The 19,753-nt window shown below is 50.0% G+C and overlaps 6 protein-coding genes across 6 annotated transcripts; 3 read left to right on the top strand and 3 right to left on the bottom strand.

Annotated features, from left to right (window-relative positions):
- Positions 1–164: 164 nt before the first annotated feature.
- VFPPC_05056 (metallopeptidase MepB) lies at positions 165–2,336 on the bottom strand (the record flags this gene model as incomplete). The annotated part of the gene is made up of 2 exons (XM_018284306.1): positions 165–432; positions 499–2,336. The coding sequence occupies 2 exons, from the start codon at positions 2,334–2,336 to the stop codon at positions 165–167; spliced, it is 2,106 nt and encodes a 701-aa protein (XP_018145742.1).
- A 1,463-nt stretch (positions 2,337–3,799) lies between these two features.
- Positions 3,800–4,400, bottom strand: VFPPC_05055 (myosin regulatory light chain cdc4; the record flags this gene model as incomplete). The annotated part of the gene is made up of 3 exons (XM_018284305.1): positions 3,800–3,828; positions 3,912–4,145; positions 4,220–4,400. 3 exons carry the CDS (start codon positions 4,398–4,400, stop codon positions 3,800–3,802), a joined length of 444 nt encoding a protein of 147 aa, XP_018145741.1.
- Positions 4,401–5,626: 1,226 nt separating this feature from the next.
- VFPPC_05054 (methyltransferase type 11) lies at positions 5,627–6,608 on the bottom strand (the record flags this gene model as incomplete). Its single annotated transcript, XM_018284304.1, has 2 exons — positions 5,627–6,524; positions 6,595–6,608. The coding sequence occupies 2 exons, from the start codon at positions 6,606–6,608 to the stop codon at positions 5,627–5,629; spliced, it is 912 nt and encodes a 303-aa protein (XP_018145740.1).
- Positions 6,609–8,420: 1,812 nt separating this feature from the next.
- On the top strand, positions 8,421–8,963 carry VFPPC_17662 (chromosome segregation protein BIR1; the record flags this gene model as incomplete). Its single annotated transcript, XM_022429352.1, has 3 exons — positions 8,421–8,555; positions 8,609–8,906; positions 8,956–8,963. The coding sequence occupies 3 exons, from the start codon at positions 8,421–8,423 to the stop codon at positions 8,961–8,963; spliced, it is 441 nt and encodes a 146-aa protein (XP_022285610.1).
- A 3,659-nt stretch (positions 8,964–12,622) lies between these two features.
- Positions 12,623–13,369, top strand: VFPPC_05051 (s-adenosyl-L-methionine-dependent methyltransferase domain-containing protein; the record flags this gene model as incomplete). The annotated part of the gene is made up of 2 exons (XM_018284302.1): positions 12,623–12,864; positions 12,919–13,369. The coding sequence occupies 2 exons, from the start codon at positions 12,623–12,625 to the stop codon at positions 13,367–13,369; spliced, it is 693 nt and encodes a 230-aa protein (XP_018145738.1).
- A 3,153-nt stretch (positions 13,370–16,522) lies between these two features.
- VFPPC_05050 (MFS transporter) lies at positions 16,523–18,275 on the top strand (the record flags this gene model as incomplete). The annotated part of the gene is made up of 4 exons (XM_018284301.1): positions 16,523–16,645; positions 16,723–16,767; positions 16,851–17,062; positions 17,144–18,275. 4 exons carry the CDS (start codon positions 16,523–16,525, stop codon positions 18,273–18,275), a joined length of 1,512 nt encoding a protein of 503 aa, XP_018145737.1.
- Positions 18,276–19,753: the final 1,478 nt, after the last annotated feature.

Here is a 19,753-nt window from a genome sequence, read left to right as displayed (position 1 = left end):
ATGTGATATACCTTTTTGGACGACTCATTCCTTATACCTTTTATGGAAACTGTATTGCCAGAAAAGCAGTTTCTTAATACAAATTTGATGTTGAACGGAAATATACTTGCAACCGCTTTATTTATTAAGTTGTTCCAGCTACCTCTCGTGGCCCGAGGTTCAGATTAAGCTAGCCCAAGTTCCTGGTAGAAGGCCTCAGTGCTAGGTTCTCTGCCTAAAAAGTCCTTCAGGGTCTGAAGCTCTTCCTGGCTGCCGCCACGGCCGAGAACTAGCTGGCGATATCTACGACCCTCCTTGCCGTCCATGGGGTCCTTCTTGAAGAATGAGTGGAACATGTCAAGGGAGAAGACCTGTGAGTACAGGTAGCCATAGTACCCAGCATCGTAACCACCAGTGTAGTGCCCGATAGTGGCAAATCTGTTGCCCCATTCCCTGCAGGTCTCAAAGTTAGCATCCTTGTTCAATTGATTGGAACAGTACTCTAGAGCGGCGACTCACAGTCCTTTTCCTTGGGCTTCGGGACCCTTGATTCCAGTAATGTCACGGCGGAACTCGTTCCACACCCTGGTGATGGGCATGTTCTTTGCCTCCTCGTGAGTCTTGGGTGTGTGGACGGTCATGTCGAAGAGGCCGTACAGCAACTGCGTGAGATTGGCAGTAGCTGAGTTGAAGTGCTTCGTTTTGACCAGTTTCTCAATCATATCATCTGGAATCTTCTCATTGGTGTCCCATCGTCGCGAAAGGAACTTGAGCACGCTCGGGGTCCAGCACCAATTCTCCAGCATTTGCGAGGGCGCCTCAACAAAGTCCCCTGCAACGCTGGTGCCGTGGAAGTAGCTGTATTTGGTGCGAGCGGCCAGGTCGTGGATGCCGTGACCGAGCTCATGGAAGAGAGTGACAACCTCGTGGTGCTTCAGAAGACCGGGTTTGGTGGCGCTTGGTTTGCTAAAGTTGCATACCAGAGCAGTAGCAGGGTAGTTGCGGGTACCGTCCTTTTTGAGATAGCCAGGTTCAATGTTGAAGTTGGCATTGTGACTGTACTTGTTATCTCTGGGGTGGAGGTCCAGGTAGAGGTATCCGCAAAATCCGCTGCCCGCAGCTTCATCGTCCCAGACGGAATACACGATAACATCCTCATGCCAGGTGATATCTTCGGCCTTGCCCGTGGGGCTTAGCCTTGCACGGTCCTCCTTGCTAAGTTCGACAAAGACAAAACCAAAAATCTGCTCAAAGATCTTGATCATGCCTTGATACGTGGAGTCAACAGGGAAGTACTGGGAAATCTCTGCCTCATCGACGCTATATTCCTTCTCCTTCATGATCCTAGAGTAGAATGGGACGTCCCACATGTACAGGTTTCCATCGAATGGCGCACCACGAGCCTCGCAATCTTGCTTTTTGTACTCGAGAAGGCGGTCGGCCTCCTTCGCACCACCTGGAGCAAGTCGCTCTCGCAAGTCGCCAAGAAATTCAGTGACTCGGCTGGTAGTCTTGGCCATCTTTTCAGAAATGACCAGGCTGGCGTGGTCGGCAAATCCAAGCATGCGAGCAGCTTCATCTCGAAGTGCAATGATTTCGTGAAACAATGGAACATTGTTGTTGACCTTGTTCGTCTCGGCCATGACATAGGTTCGTCTGGTGTCCTCGTGAATAGCATACTTGCTCATGGGGAAGAAATGGGTGTATTTGAATGTGACCTTGACCTTGCCCTCATTCTCACCAGTTCCTTTCTCGAGCTGGCTGATATCAATGTCATCTGATGGCACGCCCTCGAGCTGCTCCGGAGTAAACCAAACACCACCCATTTCGTCATTTAGGTTCTTCTGGCTCTGAAGGCAGAGCAAGCTAAGTCGCTTCTGAATCTCTTTGAACCGATCCCGCTGGGGGCCAGCAGGCAACAAAAGCCCATTGCGGATATACTTTTGGCGTTCCTTCTGTAACAGGTGCTGAGACTCCGCATCAAGCTTCTGGGATTCCCGGGTATTAAACGCAGCATCAACCAGCTTGAAGACGTCCTCTCTCATCTTGAGCTCAATATTGAACTCATCCGAAATTTCCTGAGCCTTGGTGGAAGCTTCCCTGAGCTCCTTGGCAGCGGAAACATACTGATAGAACATGGAAATGCGATAGCTTACTCCTAGCTCGTTCTCACTCACCAAGGCCGGTTCGAGAACGTTATCAAAAGTAGCATTCTCAGGCTTCACATCAGCCACCACTTTGTCCAGTATGCTCTTGGTGAGCTCATTGTTCTTGTTTATGTCGGCGACTACCGATTCCGTTGTGCCCGTAAAGAGCGGTGGCGCCTGGGGAGGGTTCTGGTACTGTGGCCCAGCCATGCTGCTTGTCGTCAATGGATGGAGGTGATTTCTGATTCGTTGGCCAGTAGCAGCAGGCCTTGGACGAAGATGACTGACAAGACTGGTGAGGCGGAAGAAAGCTCTTGAGGAAGCCAGAGTGGCGGCGAAGACAAGGACAACGAGGGACAGAACAAGGAGGGGGATGGGCAGCTTTAAACGACTCCGCTTATCCAGCGTGCCTGCAGGTACGAGAAGAGGAGAATTTGGGGTGAGAGTAGTTGGAGAAGCACAAGATGGTGCTGTCTCGATCTGGTTAGAGGGAGCAGCTGACGGCTATCGCAACCGAAGGCTATCGCAACCGAAGGTGTCCAGGTCGCGAGACGAGTAAACGAGTGCTGCAGAGAGAAGAGGAGATGGTGGTGGAGGAGTGGCGCCAAGTATCTACCTAGATATGTGATCTAGGTGCCACGTAAGTACGGGAGGGCCACCAGACAGCTTTCGATTGTGTAATGAAATTGAAGGAATTACGACAATCTTCTGCAGCAGACTTGTCACACAAATACGCAGGTGATGGCAGCAAATTCCGTTTAGGGAAACACGACAAGCTGCAAATTGTTCCAGAGGGGACACGTCAAAGGTGGCGTCTGCGCTGTGCTGTATGGTACCTAGGTACGCAGTATGCAGATGTGGATTCGGATGCTTGTCGTTGTGTGTAGCTGTCTGGATGTTGATGGGGAGGAGTCGAGTTGAGTCGGTTCAATTGAAGGTGGATCGGACATCTGGACCCTGTTTTTGTTTGCCTTGTCCTCTAACGTGGGCTTCTCCTTCCCCAGACTGGCAGGTGACGAAACAAGACACCAAAAGTGCAAACAAAGCTGGTCAATGAGGGGCAGTAAATGGACAGCAAAGGAGCAACAGAGGGGCATCAAGGCGGGGCTCATCAATGCTGATGAGATTCTATCAGCAACCTCAACTCGTCCATGAGACTATTTGGTAATAGCAATTCATAGATCATCAAGCTAGAAAATTCCTGCCAACTTAGTTGTTCATCTTGTTCACCTAGCGCGGAGTTGGTCCGCACTGCTACGTCCTATCAATTTGGATCTCTACAAATGTCAAGGACCGTCATCGACACTGGCATCGACCGTGCCATACTGACCAGCTTCTGACTGCAATCAACACTTGTGAAGACCAAGACAACATTATATCCAGTAAAATATGTGTTTTGGCCAAGCAGCCCTATAATTACTGCTCTCTAAACAGCCCATCCACCATACCAAAGTTTACATATCCATACACAAAATAATGAAGTCGTTCTCTCGTGGACCCCATTTACTCCTGGTCACTTTCCCAGTCCATGTTTCGTTGTATCCTCCGCGCCAAACAGTGTCATATCAAAAAGCAAGGCAAAAAGCAACGCCATCCTATCCGCAGATGCAAAAAGACCCAGGATTCATTTCTTATAAAACAGCGTCGTCGAAAGTGAGAAGGCGTGAAACCGCTTAGTTGGCAAGAATGGTTCGGACAAGATCTGTAGAGTAGTGTCAGCACAAAGACTTCATCTCGAAGCCACGAGAGTACCCGTGCTTGTCGCGTGTATAGGCACAAACATACCAGTATAGTTGACCTGGCCGGAGCTGGTGTCCACAGCCTTCAGCAGCTCATCAACCTCCTCCTCAGACATCTTCTCTCCCAGGTTTGTCAGGATGTACTTCAGTTGACCAACACCAATGAATCCCGTCATATCTTTATCGAACACCTGGAAGCCACGGCAATACTCCTCTGGCTCGCCAGGATCGCGGAACCCGCCGGGGCGATTCAGAATTCGCTGGAAGGTCTCAAAATCGACTGTGCAATAGCGCTCGTCAGCTCAGCGTTTCACACGCAAACGAGTCACCATCTGATGGTTCGAATCTACTCACATTCATTACCTGCAGTCTGTTCCAAATCTCTGATCTCGGACAGCGTGGGGTTTTGGCCGCAAGCCCGGAGCAAATCGCCCAGGCTGTCTGCAGTCACACGGCCATTTCCGCGCTTGTCGAAGAGGGCAAAAGCCTCCTTGTAGTTGGTGGAAGCCTGAGAGTCGTACTGGTTAGAAGACATCGTCCAAGTTGCAATTTGTGCCGCGAGATATTTCGGTGCAGGAAAAGGAGGTCGTCGCAAGTGTTCGCAGATGGCTGATGTCCAGAAGAGCAATAAAAGTGCTATCGATGCAAAAATCGGCGTATACGGCCAGTCTGAGAGCGTTCCTTTGTCTTGGCCCTTGTTTGCAGCAGGAAAACCAGATGGAGTCGTTTATCGCGAAAGACGGTTGACGTGTTTGCGCTTGTCGGCTCCTGGGCTTTTCGCACACAAATCAAGGAAGGAAGGGGCAATCAGACTGGCTGGAGGCCAACAAGCTGGCGAATCACATTGCGAATGTGGTCGATCGCGGGGCTCCTCCTCCGGTCCTTTGTTTACACCAGGCGTTGTCGGGTGCTGGGGCAACTAAAACTCACCATTGTCTGTTGTCTGACGCCTGAGAGACGCTGAGTGAAGGGCTACACTAGCGGCAGCTACCCGAGCTCGTATTATGGATGTCCAGAACGCACACTGGTGCACGTAAGGTGAAGGCTGCGAATCGGCGCCGAGAGATACAGTAGAAAGATTTCGTGAAAATGTTGTTCAACTTGGGAAGAGCCAAATTTTGCGCAGTGTAAGGAATTGAAAGGAAAAAGGTAGGAAGAAAGGGACAACATTGAAATTGCCCTGCCCGTCTCCTGACACAGACACTCTCGTGCACGACCCACGACCCACGTCCTGCAGGCCCAAGAGTCCCAGTTCCAGCTTGCCAAGGATCTGGCCATTGGCTGTACCTGCGGTTGTTTCTTTGGCCGGGCAACCAGACGGTATCGATCACACCGACATCTTGACCACACTTCCTCGTATGGCACGGAGTAGGTATACCACTGCGGCCCATGGAAGCCACATTCAGCTCAGACGGCAATATCTAGCAAAGCATCTGGATTTCTTTTTCTGTCGCTTCAATTGGGGGCTCATTGGAATAAACATGTTTGTGTCCTTTTCGCCCTTGCCCGCCTTGAGACCAGGGGTAGGGGTTCAAGTTTGACACGAAACGTTTGAAGGGATGCATACCACCTTCTGGGACGACGAGAAGTTACCAAATTTATCATATGAACTCATGTGACTCTTTATTTATGTCAACCAATCCCGAATTCATTTTTAACATTGCACCAAGTCAAGCCTGTCGCCAATCCGAATCATACAAAGCAGCCATGGTCTGCCAAAAACACAAACTGTCGCCCGTACGCCACATTATCAATGCTCGTTCACCGTCTCTTCGCCATGAGGATATATGTACCCCAAACTGTATCGACCTCTGCATCTCTCCAATTATCGCCAAGCCCCTTCCACTGCGGCTCTGATTCCACAATACGCTCCATCATAATATCTAGAAGATCCCCTTGGCCTCCTTCTGCCCGACTCTTCAACTCCGGGTGGGCATCACGCCAGCCCTGGACCGCACTGAATGTTCGAACATACGCTTCAAATTGACCAAGATTGATTCTCTTTTGCATCCAGGCCGTTTCAACGTCCGGAGTTTTGGGGCAATCGGCCGAAATATCGTAGAGATCTCGTCGAACATCCTCCCACTCCTTGGCCGGAGGGGCAACCTCTCGCAGCAAATTCCGAACCTTGTTGCGTCCTGGCTGCTCCCAATATGCATTCATCCCCTCGATGCCTGGTTCGACATCCCCATCGGCATAGCAGTATCTATCAAATATCTCGTTGGCTTTCACATGCCCAATGAGGACGTTGTCCTTGTATCCCCAGAAAGCAAGCGAGCCACCGGGTTTCACCACCCGAGATAATTCTGGCCATGCCTTGTTGTAGTCGAACCAGTGAGCTGACTGTCCCGCCACTACCATATCAATAGATTGATCTGGCAAGAATGACAAGTCTTCGGCACCGGCCTGTCGAAATGTGATGTTGGCATCCTTTGTCATGGAAGCAGCTTGCTTCACCATGCCTGGGCTGGTATCAATACCAACCACTTTGCTAAAGTGAGGGCTCAGCTCTCTCGCAATCAATCCATGACCGCATCCAATATCCAGCAAGGATCCCTTGACAGAGTTTGCATTGTGATATGCGAGAACTGTCTTGAACAGGCTCGCAGGGTAAGATGGCCGAGCTGCTGCATACCCTGCAGCAGAAAATGTTGTTTTGCTACGGAGCCTTGGTTAGTGCTTTTGCGGTTGGATGAAATACGGGTGGCGCCACAGGTAAGCACTCTTACGCGAATAGAGACATTTCTATAAAATCATGATATATCTGTTCTTCTAATGGTCGCTTTCTGCTGGCATTGTCTTGTAATTATATGTCTAGAAGGGCACTCAGTTGCGGATCAACACGAAGTCTTGCCGATTCGGCCGACCTCGGCTTTACAACGGGCAAGGCGCAGCAGAATATGGGGACACAACTTGAGGCAAGACTCAACACGAGCTGTGGTTCAGCACTGAAGGCAGATGTGCCCCACAAAATGAGACACTGGCTCTGGCACCAGCCCTCTAATCGCCATCGTTTGCTTGGATGATCACATCAGAAGCCATTTCTATTAGTATTACCGGCAATCCCTAGCTTTGCCGCTCGGCTTGAACACTTGCAATAAATAGGCAAGCCGCAGTTACAACTAGTCATACACTTCACCAACCCATTTACCAGAAGGGAAAACAAGCTCCCGCCAAGTAATACAATGGCCACCGAAACCGCAGCCCGCAAGTTCTTTTCATCGCCTCTCTTTGCCGTCGTCGGCGCAAGTTCCAACCCAGCCAAGTTTGGTCACAAAGGCTCGTATTACTCTGACATATCCGCCACCTATCGCTTCAACCACACTAATACTGACGTACAGTCCACGCCTGGTACTTGGACCATGGCTTGAATGTCACTCCTGTCAATCCAGGCTCATCCTCAGTGACGGTGGGTGGACAAGACTACACTACTGTCGCAAACTTGTCTGCTTTGCCCAACCCCAAAGAAACCTCGGTCTCTATTATCACGGCTCCCCCGGTCACTGTCAAGGTGCTTGAGGAAGCGAAGAAGCTTGGAATTCCGGGTATTTGGCTGCAGCCGGGGACCTTTGATGATGCAGTTTTGAAGTTGGCTCTTGAGCAGGGTGCATTCGAGTCTGTGGTCTATGGTGCTGGTGGCAGGGGGCATGATGGCTGGTGTGTCCTTGTTGATGGTGAAAAGGCAATGAAAGATGCCGGTAAGCTGTAATAGACATTACGCTGTATGGTGAATGATGACTGTATTCAAGCACATTGTGGTCCCCAACTCTGAAGTACAGCATCATGGAGGAAGATAATCACGCTCCAGTGTTGGTGGAGTATACTCAAGAGCCCTGTGTCTGGAATTCTTCATAGGAAGTGATGGGGCTCGCCAGTGTGACTAATGACCACCGACACTCACTATTCAAAAAAAAACCGATTGCTGGAACAAGATATGAACTTAGTGCAACCTGGCTAGCAGAATCCCTAAACTAGAGAGCAGAGCAGCAACCTGAAGTGAACCTGGACAACGGAGTAGATGCAGGTGTGATAGCAACAAGCTGGAGGCGAGAGTCGGCACGCCCCAATGTCGGTTATGAATGCCGATGGCGAAGCAAGCGGCCAAAAAATTGGCGAGTTCGAGGTGTTGCTTTCTTTGAAACACAACCTGCAGACAAGTCAAGTCAAGTCTGTCCAAGCGAGCAATGTTGGATAAGGACAGTGACCGTTGGATGTGTGGACGGATTGATGGGCGGCCCCACTTCTACTTGGCTCCAAAGTAAACAAACGCGCTCATCGCCAACCAACCACATCCCATCCATGGCGGCCACTTTCGTCCCAAACAGCTCGACATCGGATGCATTTCTGCGTTGAACTTCATAGATTGCTATCACACGAGAACCCCAATCTCTAAACTAACTCGAGCGCCAACAGACATGTGCTGCGGTTGCCTCTGACCTTTCTTACGTCCCCCCTCGTCGCACCCTGACTGCAGGTTAAACCGAGACAGCACAACGCGAATCACCTCAGCCAAAACATCCAAGGCAGCATTGTCGACACCCACCTGCTCTCTACGATGGACCAATACTTTACATATGAGGCGCGGCTTGCCTCTTTCCAAAAAAGCTCCAAGAAGAGAGGATCAACCGCCGGCGGACGAAGCAAAGCCCTGAATTGGCCCCATAAACAGATTGCGCCTGCGAATGTACGCGCCATGGAAGCTACCGCTACGTTTGACAGCTTTGGCTAACAACTTCTGCGCAGTTGGCGAAAGCCGGATTCTATTTCGAACCGTACCCCGAAAATCCTGATAACTGCGTCTGCTTTCTTTGCGGAAAGGGCCTGGACGGATGGGAAGATGGCGACGATCCGCTTGAGGAGCATCTCAGGCATGCTCCTCAGTGTGGTTGGGCTATAGTCGCTGCTATTGAAGCTGAAGTGGACGAGTATACGAACCAAGATCCAAGCCTACCTCATATGATCGAAGCGCGAAAGGCGACGTTCGCTGGCAAATGGCCCCATGAGGGAAGAAAAGGATGGAAGTGCAAAACAAAACAGGTAAGCAGTGAAGGGAAAGTATCACTTCCGCGGCTGCTGACTCGGGCTTCTAGCTTGTTGAGGCTGGGTGGAAATACACACCTACCGATGAGTCTGATGACATGGCCACTTGTGCGTATTGTCAGTTGGCCTTGGATGGATGGGAGCCAAGTGATAAGCCATAGTGAGTTGAACCTGCAACATTTACTTTGGCAAGTTGTAAAGCTGACAAGCCATGAAGCGATGAACACTACAATAGATCGCCGAACTGTGCATTCTTTGTTTTGCTGAATCAATTTGGAGGTCCCAAGAAGAAGACCAGATCAAAAGCCGCGCGAGGGTCAAAGGCCTCTCGATTATCTGTTCAGTCAGTGGCCACGGCTGCCTCTGATATCGCATCCGTCGCCGACATGACCGCAGAACCGGAGGACAGCGTTCTCACTACTACATCCACTATGACAACAAGCAGCAAGAAGGGAGGAGGCAGGAAAAAGAAGGCAACAACTATTAAGAGTAAGGCTAAATCCAAGAAGGCGCAAGAGGCTGAGGAAGAAGCAAAGGATGTCGTTGAGGAAGAGCCCGCACCGCAGCCCAAAACAACAAAATCAACACGCGGCAAGAAGCGAACCAGCGATGCCATGGAGGATTCTGTTGTATTCTTGTCGGAGGCTCCAGTTTCCAAGAAACAAGCTACAAACAACCGCGAGAGTAGTCAAATCGATAGTTCTACCATCACACCTGAAGATGTGCAGCTAGTTGATGCGCCAGCCCCGAAAGCAGCTGGCCGCGCTAGAAGCTCCAGCACAAAATCAAATCGCAAGCCATCCGCTCTGGGGGCTTCCATGGCCTCCCTCAGAGCACCTACCGAGGACTTCCCTGACGATGAAGAGATTGAGCGCCAGCTTGAAGCCGATCTGGAGCGGGCTCTGACGGATGACGACGATATTGCCCAAGACTCAGAGTCTGAGCGCTCTAAAGCCAAAGCCAAGAAATCTCAGGGCAAGTCAGCTACAGCAAAGTCCGAAGACTATGCCATGTTTGACCCGACTGAAGTTGAGCACGATGATGATGAGTTGGATGATGAACTTCGAAATCTTCAAGCTGAAATGCAGGTTGAGGAGCCAGAGCCAGAGCTTCACGTTCCTAAAAAGGGGGGTCGCAAAGCCGGGACTGGGACCCGCAAAGCTTCTAAGCAAACAAAGCCAAAGAAAACGAAAGCTCCTTCGCCGTCTCCAGAACCCGAACCCGAGATTATTGAACCAACTCCAGAACCTGAGGAACATGAAGCTAGTGTCGGCAGCACAGATACTGTTGTGAAGAAGTCGGAGCCTTCAGTGTCTCCTCCGCCGAAGAAGGCACGCGGACGGGCTGCCAAATCATCACAGGTCTCAACTGCTACATCAAAGCCCGCTGAGGCTTCAACTAAGCGTGGTCGTGGTAAACAGAACAAGGAAGCGGCTGAGCCTGAACCACCATCCGAGGCTCTTCCTCAAAGTGAGGACAATGTTGAGGACGATATGTCTGAAGTGGACGAGAATGCCAACCAGAAGGAACCTGCTCGGAGAACAGAGCCCGAACAAGTTTCGTCACCTATTCAGGAAGCCTCGTCGCCAGTTGTGTCCAGATCAAGACTGGCCATACAGCCACCATCCACTCCTCCGAAATTCACATCACCAGCCCCATCAGCGCGCCAACCTGCATTGTCACCGTCACCATCACCTCAGTCGTCCGATGCGGAAAACTTACCTCCATCCTCTGTACCAACTGCCAGTGCCAAGACGAGGCGAGTTGTTCTTGCTCCTGTAGCAGCCACACCAGTTCGCAACTCGCCATCAAAACGAAATATGCTTGCGGCAGGTCTGCAGAGCCAAACTCCGTGGACAACAGTTGATATTGATGCCGTGATGGGTACACCTCGCAGGGAGGACGACAAGGAGAATACCATTAACCGGTTATTGAAGCAGGGCAAGGAGCTGACCAGTCCAGAGAAGCGCATGACGGTCGAGGAGTGGGTTTACTACAACGCGGGAGAAGCAGAGAGGCGGTTGAAACAGGAATGCGAGGTCATGGTCACGCGATTTGAGAGAGAGGGTACGAAGGCAATGAATGTTTTGGAAGGTCTATCAGCAGAATAAAGGAGATGGAAACTGGATTGGGTATTTTGGGATTTGTGAACGGTCTTCAAGAGTTTGGACAGGACTGTAATTGGATGGTGCATTGATGGCGTTAATGATGAATGAATTGGCATTATGACTCTTAAGATGTTTGTTCACTGATCTATATATGCGTGCTTGAACTGTTTTGACCCTGTGCTTCGTAGTAAGGCGAACACCGAGCAAAGGAGAGTTATACTACTATTGAGAGCTACAACGGAATACTTGAATCCTGGAAAATGTCATGTCTTCTCCATCAACATGAATCACTCACAATGGACATGCTGTGTTCATCAGCATTGGCAGGCATCTGTACCTACCCGAAAAATGCATCGGAACAAGAACCATGCATAAGCAATTTCAACCCGCGCTTTTTCTCCGTCCTGCATATCCGCAGACAACGATCCAAGCCTCAACTGACGGTGTCACTGCACTTGCAGTCGGAACGGGCCTCCGATTCCGGGGAACGCAGTGCCTATTTACTCGTGATTTTCGTCGTACTGCGGCTGATGAAGTCCTTGGCGAGAATAGAGTATTGTCCCGGGTATGAAATCTATTCTCGTGTCAGTTGGTGTCTTGGTAGATGGCAGATGTTTGGTGTATTTGGATCGGATTGACTCAGAGGGTGTGTAACAAAAATGGTGGGTTGAATCATGGTGTTCAGAGCCATGGAAGTGACCATATCTCATCAGAGTCTTGCTTGGGGATTCTGTGTTTACTTACCATTGTAGAGGTGGGTGTACTGAATGATGTGAGATTAATTGACCTGTTGACGAATATTATCTGGAAGTTTGACCTCCATATTGAACCTAATCTGGGTTCTAGAAGGAAGGCCATTGGCTGTGTTTTTTGAGGTCGGTGTTCTAGACCGCTGTAGATTTGGGTCTGGGCGGCTCGTCCCGCTGACCCGCTACTTACACATCGACAGTGGTCGCTTTGATAGCGGGAACGTAGTTCTTTCGTTTCTGTTCCCAAGATAACCTTACATGTTGGTAACAGTGCAAGAGTCTGGCTGGACTGGTTATTGGAATTTCGGAGAAGATGAAGATTAAAAAGGGAGTGATTTGTGGGTTGTGTGAGAGTTTTTGTGGAACTGGCTTTAGTTAGGATTAGAGTTCTGCCGATGGCCCGACGACTGACGTAGCTGGAGGTGCTGATGGGTGAAACTAGAAGGTGATGAGTAGAAAGATATGACTTGTAAGTAAGTAATGTATGGTAAATTTTTACGATCGATTGTTGTCGTTTCGTGACGTTGTTACAATGTTCGAGGCTGTGGCACCAATTGGGAAATGTCACTGAGTTTTACAGTTGGGTGAATGTGCACACTTGACTATAGCATATCTGGCATGAAACATTGATTCAATGGCACTATAATATAGTGTTGCTGTCATTAAACTTTCGCACTGGTGGTGACCTGAACAGTCGTATCAAGGCATTACGGTAAGCTCAGAACACAGTCGTGTTCCCAATTACTGAATCACAAAATGTGGTTACACTCTTACCAGATATCATCCCATCTACAACACCAGAACTTCATCTCAAGTATGGAATAATACGTCCCAAAGCCGCATCACCAACATCTGCCACAATGAGATATTCCATCCTTACATACACCCTGCTGGTGGCTCTCGCCGTCGCCGTACCAGGAGAAGACTGGAAACCAAACATCCTCTTCGACCGTAAGAAGATGCCTGACATCTACACAAACATGTGCTGGCAATGCCCTGCGCAGTCCCGACTTTGCCAACCTGCTGCACTGGGACAGTCCCTCTACGAAAGACGAAGCCGACCATCGAGCTTCGTCCGGCTGCCCGAAGCCAAAACACAAGTGTAAACGCGCACCAGGATTGGGCTACATTGGTGTCCCCTTATGTCTTGCAACAGCTACCCTTTCTGGGAGGTCAGAGAGAATAAAGAGGCTTGGGGCCAGCAGGTCACTCGGTGTGTTCTACGATCCTCCAATAACCATCACCAACGACAAATCAGGGCACTCACCAGGCGCTGGCAAAAGCATGGGAATGAGTCGGAACCGATGCGGATAGCCATGGCACATCCGGATTATAAGAAGGCGAATTACGGCATGAATCAGCCTTGTGTAAATGATGGGTTCCAGGTACAGGGGAATAGGGTCAAGTTGGACAGGAATCCGGCCTTTGATGCTGAGATTGGTGAACCTCCTGATTTCAGGTTCTACAAGCTGGGGTTGGGAGTATTGATTGTCTCCTTGCAGGAATTGGTCATTAGAGGAAATTTCACAGCTGTGGTGACAGTCGGTTACCGCAAGAAGACCAATTGGGTAGAGCAGGAATTTCGTGCCACCAACACAGCGGTTTGAACCTTCTGTACCAAGTAGGTGGGCATGCAGTGCGCTTCCTCCATGGTGGTAGATGTGGTAGATGTCGATGTGTTCAAAAGATTGACACATGCTCGTCCGACCTCCTACCTTGGCAACTGTTGCGAAATATCAATTTAGTGCATTTAATCACTCATCGGAGAATTTCTGACGGTAAACCAGCCGGCTCAATTTGTTGAAAGAATTTTCATAAACACAAAAGCATGAGAAAATGGCCTCCCGTCTCAACCTGGGTTTACATAAAATCAACCCTGTTGAAAATTGCGCTAATATTTTGCAAAGCGTGTTGGATGAGAGATCCAATTCATCTGCGACGCCGTTATGTTGCTGACTGCGACTGCCCTGGTATGGGCTTGGGGTCCAGACCACTTAATAAAGTAATTACAAGGGTCTTTTGTTCCGATCTGTTATGTTCATTAGATCAGGGGCGCAAAAGCCTCTCAGGATGGTGTTGCCTGTGAGGGAGTGTGTACCACGAGGTTGCCTTCGTTTACTGCTGTCACTGAGGCACTAATAATAAATGAAACATGGCTCCAGGTACTCCCAGCCGTATTCCGTGCGGTGCTGCCCTGTATTAGCCCTAATCCCTGGAGCTGGCCTTGAAGAAAACCATCCCTGGTAGGACACGGCACAGCGACATGGGTCGAACATGTTGCACTGCAGAAGAGGACGCATGCAGCTGCTCCTGCTTCAAATGGCATGCGAATTATCTTGCCAACAGCCCTGTTAATGTTGATAATCGGTTAATAATAACCCAAACCGGCCAGATGGCCGGGCCGTATGAATCCCTGGTTGAATACTGTCTCCAGCACTCGAGCCCGTGTCAATTCACAAGCCCTTGCGAGACAAAGGAATCTTTGATACGCCGGAGGATGCTTGGAGTGGTATCAGTTCTTGCTGGTTGAATCTTTTTTCATTCTGCAGGACAGACACATTCAGTCTAGTAATGTGTACCTCCGATGGCGCACAATGGGGAAGCGAGGTGTTCCTGCGAGTAGCAGAGCCTTGCCGTTGTGTTGTACATACTTGCGATCTCGCGTGGCTGTCTCGGCCGATTTTGACAATAAATAATTGGCTGATTGGTGTACCCAGCGCACCGTCAACCAAGATGTCAAAATTGGGACGGATGAATCGGCTTCCTAGGCTTCACAGGCAACTAGTATTGCCCAGGATTTGTTTAGTGCCCACAAAACTCCTCCCACAACAACAACCTCTCACCATGAATCTCCAAATTGACGGCAATTCTGGGCTTGGTCGAGACCAAGTCCCAACCTGATTGTTTGCCCTGTGTCTGGTTGCAACTATAGAGTCGCATTGAGAGCTGAATATGGACTAGTAGCGAGTAGCGACCATGGCGTGGGCTGCGTACACGAGCCTCTTTTGACAAAGAGAAGGGACCAAACAAAGCCGTTGACGACCAACAAATGTCAAGGAACAGTTTGAAAGGAAGTGCTTGCCACACTACTCCGTACACTGAGACGGTTTTGAGTTGCCCGTTGGCGGTTATATCGGCCACGGCTGTGTGTGGTGGATCCAGTGCCAGGCACCGTAATTTGTTCTGAAGTCGAGGTTCCATGAAAGCTGCCATGGCCACTGCGACGCCCGTCTTTGTCCCTTGTTGTTCTGACTGGCCCCAGGGTTTGCACAAGTCTTGATGCAATCCCCTGGATACTTGATGCACAATCTGCCCATTGCAACGGTGCAACTTGGTTGACTTGGCCACGCCTCGTGAAGTATCTGGCAGGTGGTGGGAGTGGGTGAAGTGCCGGAGGACCTCACCAAGCCCTTTCCATACTCAACTGGATGGTTTCTGACAGACACGCCATTGAGGACGCCTCTCCAGAAGAACCGAAGCTTGGTAGAGAAGCTTAAGCAGGATCCGTTTTACCGCGGATAATTCCCGTCCTGGCCAAGCCTTCTAGCAAAAGTTGAGAAACAGACCAGCAGAGAGTGGCTGAATGGGTTTTAGGCAAAAGAGCCAGGCGACCCCCGCATTTGCATCGAGAGTTGACCCAGAGCGGCATGGGATGGGACATTGGGGACCTGGAGATGGAGGGATGGGGCCATCAAGGCCATGAAGAACTTGGCTTGGACATGGGGGCATGACGGGGGGGCTTGAAGGGACGGAACGCCACCATGGGAGGATCGCCCTGGCTTGAATCAGAATTGGCCACCAAACACTCTTGGGAGAGCACTTGGATGACTGTCCAAGTTGTCCTCAACAACCATGTTACATGGCCAAAGACACTACGCCAAGGGATTTGGATCGCGGTGTTCTGTGCGATTGTGCCCACCACGATGCTGTGCCGGCTTGGTTGCTTGGCTCTGCTCCAACTCTTGCCCCATCATCGACCCAGTTCTTGTCCGAATACCCACTGTTGTGATCATCCATCCCCAGTTCCCCCATTGCTGATGTGCAGTGTGACTGGAACCAGCAAGCCGGACGGCACCAGATTGGGTGTTGTGTCAGGTCTGGTCTGTTGGCTCGGGCTGTTGGCTCGGGGTATCGGTATGGAGGTATTTGGAAGCAATGTATCGCCGTCAGGATGTGATGTACGGCGTTGGCGTAATATGCACAAGGTGCTGCTCATGGTCTGGTCAGGTCAGGGTTCCCCCTCCCCTTGCGTTGCTGCCGGTGCGTGGTGGTTGAATGTCCGAAGCGCGATGGTCATGATTCGTGCATGACGATTGAAACCCATCTGTTGGCTGACTGTCTTTGTGATTTGATAAAGTATGATTTGATTTTTAATCTTCCACTCGCCCGTCTGCCCGGCTCCTGAAGTATCTTGCTTGTGTGTCTGGTGTGTGTGCGATGCGAAGTTGCTTTCCAACCTGACATTGTCTCGTCGAGGTTTGCTCCTTCCCACTTTTACTTTTACAATCTCGAGTGACGAATATCTTGCACGTCGCAGCAAGTGCTCAAGTGGACAGACCAGATCAGACTCAGGGTCAGATCGTGCCAGACTTCATAATAATCAGCGACGTTTGGACCGAGGCGCGACGCTGCTCGCCATTTGACCGGCCTGTGTCCACGGCAACATTGAATGCTTTCATTCCTTGTCGCAACCGCGCCGCCAACCCTCGCGTTCAACTTTCTTTGATCGTCTCCTGCTCACCACCTCACGATCCGGCAAAATGAGCGAACTGGAAAAGCCGAGTCCAATTGACAATGGTGTTGGTGACAATTCGTCCAATTCTGACGAGGGAAACATCGTCGACCCCGATGCGGGCTTGTCAGAGGCTGAGAAGAAGGAAGTGGTGAGCTTTTCCTGCCTCGCGCACAACAAACTTTGCGTCTCACCTGATTCTAACATTTTTGTTTTTCTCTTTGAAAGGAGCGGAAATTACTGTGGAAGCTGGATCTTATGCTTATCCCATGGGTACGTGCCTTCTACTCTTTTGCTCGTATAGTTTATAGGCCTATGCAATGTAGCTTGTACTGACACTGCCAAACTTGAAACAGCTCTGTCTCTTGTACTTGATCTGCTTCCTTGATCGCACCAATATTGGCAATGCCAAGATTGCTCACCTGGAGAAAGATCTGGGCATGGATCCCAAATCTTTCAAGTATGCCGCCACCCTCATCATCTTCTTCATCTCCTACGCCATGTTTGAGGCTCTCGCCAATTTCTTACTGAAGAGATGGAAGCCATCTAGGTTTATCCCCAGCATCATGTAAGTTGATATCCACAAAGCTCACCGGGGCAGTTGTTTCCATATAATTGTCGTGTTTCTTACTGACACCCAACCTGTCAGGATTGTGTGGGGTTGTTGCATGCTTGGCATGGGATTTGTGAAGAATTGGTCCGGCCTCATGGCTGCCCGCTGGTTCCTTGGCGTAGCCGAAGCCGGCTTATTTCCAGGTGTCAATTACTATCTGTCGTGCTGGTATAAGCGAAACGAGTTTGGAGTTCGCGCGGCCATTTTCTTCTCAGCTGCTGCTTTGGCTGGCTCTTTTGGTGGCCTGCTTGCGGCTGCCATTCAAAAGATGGATGGGCTTCGAGGAATTGCAGGCTGGGCCTGGATTTTCATCATTGAGGGTCTCTTGACCATCGTCGTCGGTTTCATCTCCTACTTCATGGTCCACGACTTCCCAGACGAGGCGAGATTCCTGACCCCCGAAGACCGTGCGCGTGTGTTGCTCCGACTTAAGAACGACAAGCAGCATTCCGCCCAGCACGAGGACTTCAAGTGGGACTACATGTGGGCTGCCATCAAGGACTGGAAGACTTACAACGGCATGTTGATCTATATGGGCCCGCTGATGCCTCTCTATTCCTTCAGTGTTTTCCTGCCCACGATTATTCAATCTATGAGCTGGACGACTCCCGATCAGATCATCAAAAACCAACTTCTCAGTGTACCTCCCTATGCTGTTGCGGCCGTCCTGACCGTTATAATAGGGTTCTGGTCTGATAGAGCACAGAAGCGTGGAGTCTTCATTATGAGTTGCGCGCTCATCGGAGTAGTTGGTTTCATCATGCTGATTGCATCAACCAACCCAGCTGTGCAGTACGCAGGCACCTTCCTAGGCGCAATGGGCATCTATCCACCCATCTCCCTAACGATTGCGTGGGTGGCCAACAATGTTGAAGGTGTCTACAAGCGCGGTATTGTTCTTGGATTCGTCATTGGCTGGGGTAACCTCAATGGTATCGTGAGCAGTGTCATTTATCGATGGCCACCACGATACTTCCAAGGTCACGGAACCATCATTGCTTACCTGATTGTGTGCATGTTTGGAGGCAGTGTGCTCTTCGCCACTCTTCTTAGCATTGAGAACAAGAAACGTCGTAATGGTGAGCGAGACCATTGGGTAGAAGGAAAGACTGAGAAAGAGATCAATGCTCTTGGCGACAAGCGACCCGATTTCTTGTACACCCTCTAACCATGCTTGTTGTGGACCTCGTACGCCTTGGTGCGTCGCCAGCATGCAACAATCAACGATCACAAAACAAAGATCCGTGCACTATGCAACATACATTTCAGCAAATCCACCTGGTACATAGTTGGTGGCGCCTTCTTTCCCGTCTTGTTTCGTCGTTTGTGGTCAATGGCTAAGGCCAACGGTTTGGGATACAACTTTTTCTTTTTTTTTGGTTTCTGGATATCAATGTTTATTACTTTTGGATGTAGATAGATATGATGCCTACCGTTTGGGCCTCAATTTTCATTTTTGGATACCACCTAGGTTCTTTGGTACTGAGGATAAGAAGTACTGTAGGTCTGATAGATTGCGGCAGATTGGCAATACCTGTGCGATGCAAGTTACACAACCCATTATTCATACAAAACGGAGAGACTATTTATTGTCCATCTTTATACTTCGGGAAACCTCATATATGTTCTATTTCATGTAATGACAGAGAATATGTCTTGTGTTCATGGCAGACCATGGACACACAAGGCAATATTCAAACCTCACCAGTGGTGGGAAAGGCACATGAGGGCTGATAGCTTCACCCATCAAAAGATTTCCACCTCCATCTAATCAGACCCTCGATGAGCCCTAGTCGAATCAGAGTCTGGTGAGACGCATCGAATCTAATGAAAGGGACCCTTTGCAGGGCTGGTTGATGCAACACACCACTCAATGCTTTGAAGACAGAAGGAGAAGGCTCAAAGGTCAGAAACCCTGAACAAACTCCCACGATGTTACTTCGAGTCTTCGACCCCAACCCTGCTAGACGCCACCAGCTCGGATGAGAGCAAATGGCCGATGCAGATGGTTGCAAAGGCTACTTGATGAAACGATAGAAAATTGTGCAGCTCAACAGCAGGACGCCACACGACTTGGTATTCGTACCTAACATACCTGCACCACAAGACTATTGAGAGTAAGCTGACTTGCAACCTCGGATCAGGATTACTCCCGGCTGTCATGGCCACTTTTACCTTAGAGCCTCAATGGTATATGAGCCACGGTTCCAAGGCTCCGGCCAGCATAACAGGATCCTTGATATGGCTTTGGTTTCCTGTTCCTCTATCAAGATCAAACTTTGCCCTTACCAGCCAATCTCTTACGTTCAATCGGACACACCACTAGCCCCCAAATGAAGACAAGATTCCAGGCCCTGGCACATGGTTACTGGGGGCCGACCTGCTTTTGTCTCATGATCGGCTGTTCCAAGGCGTCAAATTTTACAAATCTGGCCTCAATTGAGATGACCAGGATTCATGAACTGTCTTCCACAACTGATTCTAGTAGAGACCCATAGTCCGGACTCTGGAGAACAGCAATGGCACAGTATCCACGAATGATGGGTCTACCCTTCCTGACACGGTATTGCAGTGTCTTCCGTTTGGAAAATTTGGACATTGTCGCATGAAGGGCAGGGCGGAGGATGACTGCAGGTTATTGGCGCC

Source organism: Pochonia chlamydosporia, chromosome 3 (assembly GCF_001653235.2).
Source record: "Pochonia chlamydosporia 170 chromosome 3, whole genome shotgun sequence".
NCBI lineage: Eukaryota > Fungi > Ascomycota > Sordariomycetes > Hypocreales > Clavicipitaceae > Pochonia > Pochonia chlamydosporia.
This window is presented reverse-complemented; position numbering and strand designations above follow the sequence as displayed.